This window comes from Nanorana parkeri, unplaced genomic scaffold (assembly GCF_000935625.1).
Source record: "Nanorana parkeri isolate BGI_ZX_2015 unplaced genomic scaffold, ASM93562v1 scaffold431, whole genome shotgun sequence".
NCBI classification, from domain to species: Eukaryota; Metazoa; Chordata; class Amphibia; order Anura; family Dicroglossidae; genus Nanorana; species Nanorana parkeri.
In genome coordinates, this window is record NW_017306699.1 from 177,811 (window position 1) to 187,130 (window position 9,320).

The 9,320-nt window shown below is 38.3% G+C and overlaps 1 protein-coding gene across 1 annotated transcript in view; it reads right to left on the minus strand.

The window, feature by feature from the left end:
* Window positions 1–790: 790 nt before the first annotated feature.
* LAMP2 (lysosomal associated membrane protein 2) overlaps window positions 791–9,320 on the minus strand; it is a 41,911-nt gene continuing 33,381 nt past the window's right edge. Inside the window, exon 9 of the mRNA XM_018560070.1 lies at window positions 791–1,028. Coding sequence (XP_018415572.1) covers window positions 889–1,028 — 140 coding nt within the window. The 3' untranslated portion in view covers window positions 791–888. The remainder of the gene's footprint in view (window positions 1,029–9,320) is intronic.

Consider the following 9,320-nt stretch of genomic DNA (forward strand, 5'->3'; position numbering starts at 1 on the left):
GAACAGTTTGGATTCTTGGAGTTGCTGAGTATTATGGAGACCCTCCAAGTGTTTGATCTTTTTAGTAGAAATATATAACCAAGTCACCAGCAAAAAAAAAAAGCCGATCAGCCCTGGAAGAAATTAATTTGTCTCTTTAATATCTGTATGAGCAACACCTTTATGAGATATGGGGCCAGTAAATAAGACTAAAGAAAACACAATTAAAGTCTAACCACACTGAGTTTTGAAACACAGGGAACATCCTCAAGATGAGCCACTTTAGGAAAGTATCATTCCTTTTGTATGTTTCTGTACCTGATAGCAAGGTAATTTTTTTAAATACCTTGCAGATCTCTGCAGAATCAAGCACTTCTGCTGGTCTGTAGAATTCTTTATTCCCACCAAGCCTACACTCGCCGATTATTGCCACCTGAGCTTCCCCATTATAGCCACCACAAATGACTGGGTGCCATTAGTATTTTCATAACATTTCAACACCTTTTGACATTGCAAAAAAATTACAGCAAACACTCACAAAATATGTTACAGCCTACAAAACCTTTCACAATTTGCTACAATATGTGCAGCTCTTTGCAAGAAAAACACTTGTTTTTGAAGAAGGTTATATAAAATGTAAACATGCTTATATAAATGGTAAGGCACTTTATTGGTACATTCTGTGAGCACATAATAAAGCATCAAGTACATAGGCGCATACTCTGAGACAAAGAATTACATTAAAAACTGTGAAATACATTCATGATTGCATATTTGTAAGAAGATAATTGATTTGTTCAGTGGTCAGTTATTTTTACAGGTATTAAACAAAATAAAGCAATATGTACAGTGGGCAGTTTTGCTCAATGTGAATTTTTAGCAAAATACTTTTTGGCTCTCCTAAAAACTTTAAAAATGTTCATATCCAGCTGAACGGCGATTCCTGCGACCAATGAAATAAGCCACGATCACTAGGATTACAAGGGCTCCCAATGCAGCTCCCACGACTATCGGCACAGTGAAATTCTGATCTGCAAAGCAATCTTCAGCTACATGGAGAAGAGGCAAAACAAAAACAAAACCACAAAACAAAATAAAAACAGCACCAAAAAAATAACTAAATGCAATGCATACTTTATATCGAAATAAAAAAAAAAAGGGATCAACTGTTAACAAAGATCACCCAGAACACGGAGATCACTAAGAAAGGATTGAGAATCACTATGCTAAAATCTCAAGTGTCAGTCTTAACAAAAAATTAAAATTACTGCTGCCAAATAGAATGTGCTAGTGGTGCCTGCACATAGTTGCAGAAGCTTTCGATTCAACCACGGGGCCCGAATGCCAGGACATTTTATTCAGACAAAGCTTTGGCGTTCTGTGGTAGTGTCAAAGCTTGCCTGCCCCCTACCAGGCATTCCTATTGGCCAGTGAGGCAGGCCATCATAAAGATGGACCAATAGAGATAAATAGGAGGTGGGAGGGAGTGGGCAACAATACAGAAGTGTTGGAGGTTTGCTTGACTGGAACAGCCTAGCATTTAAACAGAGCAGAATGACTGAAAACTGCTGTAGGCCTCTAGGTACTTGCACTATACACCTGTCACCATTTTTTTTAAGTGGCCTTTACTTTAACCTAAAAAAGTCTTGTTGGCATATTTATCTCTGCTGTGTCCGGATTCTCTGTGATAAAGACCAACTTATAAAAATGGGGAGGTGTTTGTAAGACATATGAACACTGTCAGCTGCTACCTCTTATTCAATAATTTGCTCAGATCCTACAGTTGTGTGAAAAAGAAAAGTACACCCTCTCTGAATTCTATGTTTTTAAGTATCAGGACATAATAAAGATCTGGTCCTTAGCAGGTCTTTAAATTAGGTAAATACAACCTCAGATGAACAACACACATGACATATTACACTATCATTATTTTACAAACATAAGCCAAAATGGAGAAGCCATGTGTGAAAAACTACACACTCTTACTGCTTCCATAGGAATTAAGGAGGCTAATCAAATGCCCTTGATTAACTGTTCATCAGCAAGTGTGACCACCTCTAGAGCTAACGTTTTAGCAGTTTGCTGGCAGAAGCATTCAGGCATGTGTTAACACAATGCCAATGAAGCAAGACATCAGCAGTGATCTTAAAGAAGCAAGTGTTGCTGCCCATCAATCAGGCAAGGGTTATACGGCCATTTCCAAATATCATTCTACGCTGAGGAAGATTATTCACAAGTGGAAAACATTCAAGACAGCTGCCAATCTTCTCAGGAGTGGACATCCCAGCAGACTCACCCTAAGGTCAGGTCGTGCAATACTCAGAAAAACTACAAACAAACAAGGAGTTACATCTAAGACTCCACAGGTCTCAGCATGTTAAGTGTTAAAGTACAACGAGAAAAAGACTGAACAAGTAAAGTTTGTTTGGAAGGGTTTCCAGCTCATTTTAGGTTTGCAAACTTTTTATCTGAGCAAACCGCAAAAGTTCTGGAACAATGTCTCTTTGACAAATGAGACTGGGCTTGTTTTGCAGCCACAGGACCTGGGCACCTTGCAGTCAATGAGTGGACCATGAACTGCTCTGTATACCAAACTATTCAAGAGTCAAATGTAAGGCCATATGTCCGACAGTTAAAGCTTGAACGATATTGTTATGCAACAGGACAATGATCCCAAGCACATCAGCAAATCTACAATAGAATAGCTGAAAAAGAAAAGAATCAAGGTGATGCAATGGCCAAGTCAAAGTTCAGACCCCAACCTGATTGAAATGCTGTGGTGGGACCTTAAGAGAGCTGTGCATAAACAAATGCCCACAAACCAATGAACTGAAGCAACATTGTAAAGAGAGGGCCAGAATTCGTCCACAATGAGGTGAACGACTGATAGTCACAGAAAAGGACTACTTTCAAGTTATTGCGGCTATAGGTGGATCTACAAGCTATGTCATTGTTGTGTGTTGTTGTTCATCTCAAATCATATGATTTTTATTGTGTCCTGATACTTCAAACCATAGACTTCAAAGAGGGTGTGCTTGCTTTATCAGACGACTGTATATGTGATTTTCATTTCACTAAGGCTACTAAGTCAGTCCCAAATAATGTGTGCAGACATAACGGGTCACAACATGTACAGTGCACAAAAGGTTGAGGAAAATTAGTGTAATGCTCCTAGAAATATACAATAAAAAGAGGCTCAGTAGGGGAAGACATTTACTCAGCCCAGTACAGGTTTTTTTCATTATTTCTTGACCCTGTGAGTGTTAGTAGATTAGAATGTGGAACAATTAGGTAGGACAGGCTTTACAATTATTCTGGACCTCAGAACATCATGCAACAATAACCGTGTACCTAGTCATACTCTATAACATGGATGAGGCTTAAGGGTCCAGGGGTATGGCTTTATTTAAAGTGTAAATAAAGAAGAAAAAAAAAGTCAGGCTTTCTACAACAGAAGAGAGTAAGTCTCTTTTGCCATAGAAACTTCTTGCTGCCATTTAGCATTTTTTTTTTTTCTGAGGTACTCATGCACAGCTTAGTGCACAGACCCAACATCCCAAATGCCCATGTGCAGAAGTTACATTATTCGGGCCCTGCCAATCAACGGCTGAAAACCTGGAAGATGATCTGGGGATAAGATGAAAGTTCTGGCAGGGGAGAAGTCCAGTGCTAGAGGGGACTGATTTGGCAGGTAAGACTGCCATAATCATGCTGTGCATACTAGCACATTCTGGCTAAATGCTCCAGGCTTCCCCCTTTTTTCAATGCTTTACTTTAAGAAGCCAAGCTTAATATTGCAAATCCAAAAACTTCAAATACAAGCTCAGTACCTATAGAACAACCTTACTACAACAGCAGTTTAATAAGGCTTGTTTATGCAGAGGTGTACTTTAAGTTATAAACATACTCAAGTTTGACATATCATCTAGTCAGAGCCCTGGTATAGTCAGATGTTTTCAGAAATCTACTATGTCAATGTGTGCATAGTATAGCCTGCCGTGTTCCATGTGGTTACAATCCCAATAGTTCCTATGCTGCAGAATTCTTGTCTACCACTATTGGTAAAGTACTGTGTTGGAGATAGCACTAGATGCATTCAATAATGCTGCAAGCTTACACTGCAAAATTATTATTCACACAATGAACATATATGTAATGCAAAAGTTGAAAATATTAAGCAATATGGAGATTCAAATAGTTTGTCCAAAATTCTGGAATATTTTTATTTAGAGACTATAATCTTTGCAATAGTTTATGTTGCACTAGAACAATGTCCAGCATCCCTGGAGTATATGCCCTACCTCCGTGGCTTTAAATAAGCTTTTAACACCAGATATAGTGAACTGTCCTTTGCTGACTTTGACAACGTTGAATATAATTAAGAAATACAGTAACTTATGGGCCCTATCCTCTTCAAATGCTGATCTCTCCAAGGTCTGCACGCAACATGAGCAACTCCACTAATGGAGTGCCAAGGGTGGTTTATGATGGTTAGCATCCATGTATATAGAACAGATGACAGCAAGGAGAGGACATGACAAACCTGGCCTACCTGAAAATGCAAAAATTTGCCAGGCATAGGGGTTGATTTACTAACCTTATAAACACACCATGAACATGTATACACCTTTGTAGTGTGTACACACCCAGCAAGTGTGTTGGGCAAAGCCAAGCATAAATTGCAAGGTAATGTTATGTAAATTAGCTCTATGTTGTGTTGCTTGCGTTGATGAATGCAGGAATGTAAATGCATGAGCTAACCATTTTTGTCTAAACTGTGAAGCAGCATTATATATGCATCATGTGCATGATTTTTCCATATATGGCATTAGTGGAAATATGCTTAGAGACTTTTTGGTTGATAAATACGTTTTGCTGTGTGAAAATCACACGCACCTGGTGCGTGCGTGTGTTTAGGTTAGTAAATCACCCCCATAGTATTTAAAGGGTACAAAAGATTGGGTTGATTTACTAGAACATGTTCACTTTGCCAAGTGATTTTCACATTGCTTAGAGAATCAGGTGAAACCAAATGAAAATTCACGTTGCAAAAATAGCCAATCACATCCAAGGAATATGGGAAAGAAAGAGGATCTTTGCAACTGATTGAAACAGAGCTTCACCTTATTCACTGAGGCCCGGTTCACACCTGGGCGTTTTGTAGCGTGTTCCAACGCTCTGCAAAACGCTCAAACACCGAAATCCCATTATTTCCTATGGGTATGGATCACACCTGGGCGTATTACAGGCCATATGAAAGCGCTACAAAACGTCCTACGCCCAAAGTACAGGAGCTTCTTTGGGACGTTTTGTCACGCGTTCCATTGGGATACAGCCAAGTAGCCCTCGGAAACACGCATTTGTCACGCTTTTTTTTTTATCACGGTAAAAACACACGTGACAAACGCACATATTCAATACGCTTAGGTGTGAACCCAGCCTAAGCTAAGTGAAAACTTAGATTACAAACATGCTTATTGCTGGTAGTAAATCAACCTAAAGTGTCACAGACATTTCCTCCCAAGTTGTAAATCCAGTGCTAATGGTTTAGAATTGGAGTGCCTGATGTTTTTTTGTTTTTTTTTATTAGATTACATGTAATGTAGTTCTGTATATAACATACAGTTACCCAATGCAGTAAGACATTCTGTTTTATTAAAGGGAATGTCCACTTTACATTAAAACTGGATCCTTAGGACATTAAATTTGGTCTATAGGCAGAGGATAATGATGTCATGTAAGGGTGACGGGATGCCCCTGTGGGGCAGGAGTGACCCCGAGAAGGGCTATGATGTCGGCTTCAGGACCTACTATTGTTTTTCTGTATGCTTGGATCGTTTTCCCTTCTAAATGTGTATTTGCTCTCGATGCCTTGTTTGTTTGTTGCATTTCATATCTTGCTGAAAGCAATGTGTTCTTGTAATATGTTTAAAAATCTTAATAAAAAATACATTATAAAAAAAAAAAAAAAGACTGGATCCTTGTTTGTGACCTCTATCCTCCCCATAATGCAAACAAAATCTGCTACAGCAGTCTGTGTACAGCGATATAACAAAGCAACAGTCAGCTTTCTAGCCTTGAGACTCTCATGGACAAAGTAATACTGCAGCTGATCAAGGAGAGTTTAGGTAGATAATTTGTATGCACTACATAATCATCGACCAAGTAGAACATGGATTAACCTACTTAAGTGGAACTGCACTGGTTTAGGGTGACAACATAAAAAGATATATATTTCTATATAAAAACGATGACAAGCTTTACCACTCAATTTTATTGAAGTTTGGTTAGAATCGTATTCATAATTTTAGTCAGACCAAAAACACATACAAAAAAAAAATCTAGATAGGGGCAAAATAAGATACTGTAGATGTAAAATACCACTGAAGAACACACATTAATTGCTTTATATTCTTATTTTGTGGAGTGATCAATTTCAATAATTCAAGTATTGCAATTAGAAGTGTAGAAAATAAAAGATACACTAAGAGGATAAGGGTTAACTGCAACTTTATAGAACAGAAGTTATAACCTTTCACAGCAAAGCAAAGGGATTTTAAGCAAATAAGTTAATTGACCGTTTTATGGGGGTCTTCAGAGTTGCCTACTTGTGTATGCCAGGAACACTGACAATCAGCTCCAGACTATTCCAGTCACCCCACTTTCTCAGGCACTCTTCAGTAAATCGGGTCATAGACTATGTAGGCCCATCCTCCAGAAAAGTTAATGGGGAGGTACACAACAATCAGGACAGTTTTTTTGACCTGCCTCATGCATTCAACCCTCAATAGCAGCCAACAGCCATTTGTCTGTCCTCATATACAGTTGCTATCAGGCTTCTCCAATTCAGAAGTTAGAAGGGAGTAGTATACAAGGGAAGAATGCCAAAGTAGTGGAGAGGAGAAAACAAAACTACCAGTGTGGCCTTTTCCCTTTTTTTTTGTCTTCAATGCATAGGCATCCTTTTTGAAGGTTTAGTTTGGGCATATATCTGGAGACCGCTCTATAAAACGGGTACATTACCAGTTTTATAACATCCTCCCTTTTTCTATGAGTGGTTATAACCATTGTTATATTAGGGTGCACCTATCCTTTAACATTCCTTATACAAAAATCTGTAGCCAGATGGCACAGGAGCCATATTATATGACAGTGTATTTCATACTAGGAATAGGAAAACAGTCTGGCTGGTGTGCATCTATGTTTCCTATAACGCTCAGTCTGCTTAGAATCTAAGATGGGTGTGTAGCAGATAAAGTTCAGGAGAAATTAAAACAGGAGGTCTGGCTTTTTAACAAGAAAAACTGCCACCATAATTATAGGGACACACATCTGTTTAGTCCAGTATGTGAACTTTTTTGTAGAGAAGTGGTAGAAAGAAAAATGAGATTCTTGTCCAAATAAATGACATCTTTTCAGCTAGAGGTTTCTCTGGCTTTCAGGTAAGTGACCTCAGTAAGCTCTACCTTGATAATCATGATCATGCTGCCATTAAGGGAATTTTCTTCCTGTTCATTAGCTGATTTGTAGCCCAAATAACGAGTTACAAAAAATAGGACAGGAAGGAACCTTGTCAACTGTACCATGGAAATGGTATCAAGGGACAAACAAATATAAAGAGACAACTCAACTGTCGCCAAGAGAAATTTACAGCCGTGTTGTCATCACCATGTATATGTGAACAAATCATACTGTTAATATATGGGTCTTTACTTAGCCTTGAAGATAAAATAAAAGGCAAATGAAAGGCTGTTTAAAGGATATGATTTTTTCAGATTATTATGTAGTGTAGTAATAAAATCTACCAAATTATGGCAGATTTCAAGGTAAAAAGACCATTTCTCCTTTCTCCATATCAATAAATTTGGTTTGAAAGCAAACACAAATTTATAAAAATCACATAATCAGGCTGTACAAATAATTTTGGGGCAATATTGAAACATTAAAAATGACTGTGCTCAGCCCATAATTGAAGGGGCTTATTTAATAACATACTGCAAGAGCAATTATGTACTGTAAACATTAGCAACTAATCTAAAAGATCATGCAGTAAGACTGTAATGATTGGCTGCAACGGTTACAGCACAACACTGGTCTTTGCATCATTAAATAATGTAAACGTGTTTTTACTTTAAACACTGCACAGTTCCTGAAATAAAGAAAAAAAAGGTACAATTGTATACTAAATCACACTGGAGAAAGACTGAAATCTTACAGAGGTAGCCAAAGAAACTGATAGGTGTGTGGTAGCACTGGACCAGTAGGAATAAAAATTGTTTTTGGTGATAATACAAAAAGTATTGACACCAAAAGGTATCCCTTGAAGGTATGCTGTGCGTAGACCTAGGTCAGGTCCTAAACTGCGGACTCTCTGATCATGGAGGAATTGCTCATTAGAACATCAGATTCTACATATGTGGTTGGAAGTACCTAGTGGTCATCATGAATATCAGAATGATCTGAAAACAGTGAGGGCAACTGACCAAATCTGGACCGTTGCCCTCACTGTTTTTAGGCGACGCTGACACTCATTTCAACAAATTCTGCCTTAATGAACCCAAAAATTATGAAACTCTTGAACATGTTGGCTGTACCTGACCTTCAATAACCATTTTAAAAGAATTTCTGAGCAAGTTGACTGTTCTTATGAGGGGCTTCCAAACACATATCCAGAAAAGTTAGCCAAAAAGGGCAAACTGCCATGAAAGTATTGCCTAAAATAGTAACACTCGGGACCAACAAAATCCCAGCTACCACATTATGTGATCACTGTAGGCTAAATTTGTAATAAAAGTACAAATTTGGCATACAAATGAATCTCTCTGGCAAAGCGGAAAATATAAAGCATTCACTTCTGAGTGTAATGGACTTCTGTCCAGTGAGCAGTGCATGCTGCAGACACAAAGTAAAGTAAAGAAAAATATTCTGAACATATGGTTTACATGACCAGGGCACTAACATTAGCTGGGGCAAGCAGGGCCCTGGCAATGTATTTCTCTCACCTAGGCAACTCTTTTACAGGCACATTGTTCAGCACAACAAAATAGCGGGAGAAGATACAACTGAAAATATTGAAGTGGTTTAGGTCCCGATTAACTGGAGCATGGGATGCAGGTTTTTTTTCTTTAAACATATCCCAACATGTGGAATGATAGAGAAATAGATGCAAGACTGAACAACATGGTCTGGATTCTACAGATACACTAGAAACATTCCCTTTTTCTTAGCAGATTTAGCAGCATCAAGAGTTGTTAACTAGCGAGTACACGCAGGAGAAGAATACACCTGCAGCTCTCCAGCTGCTTAGGAAATACAAGGCAGAAACATGTTTATAATGCCCA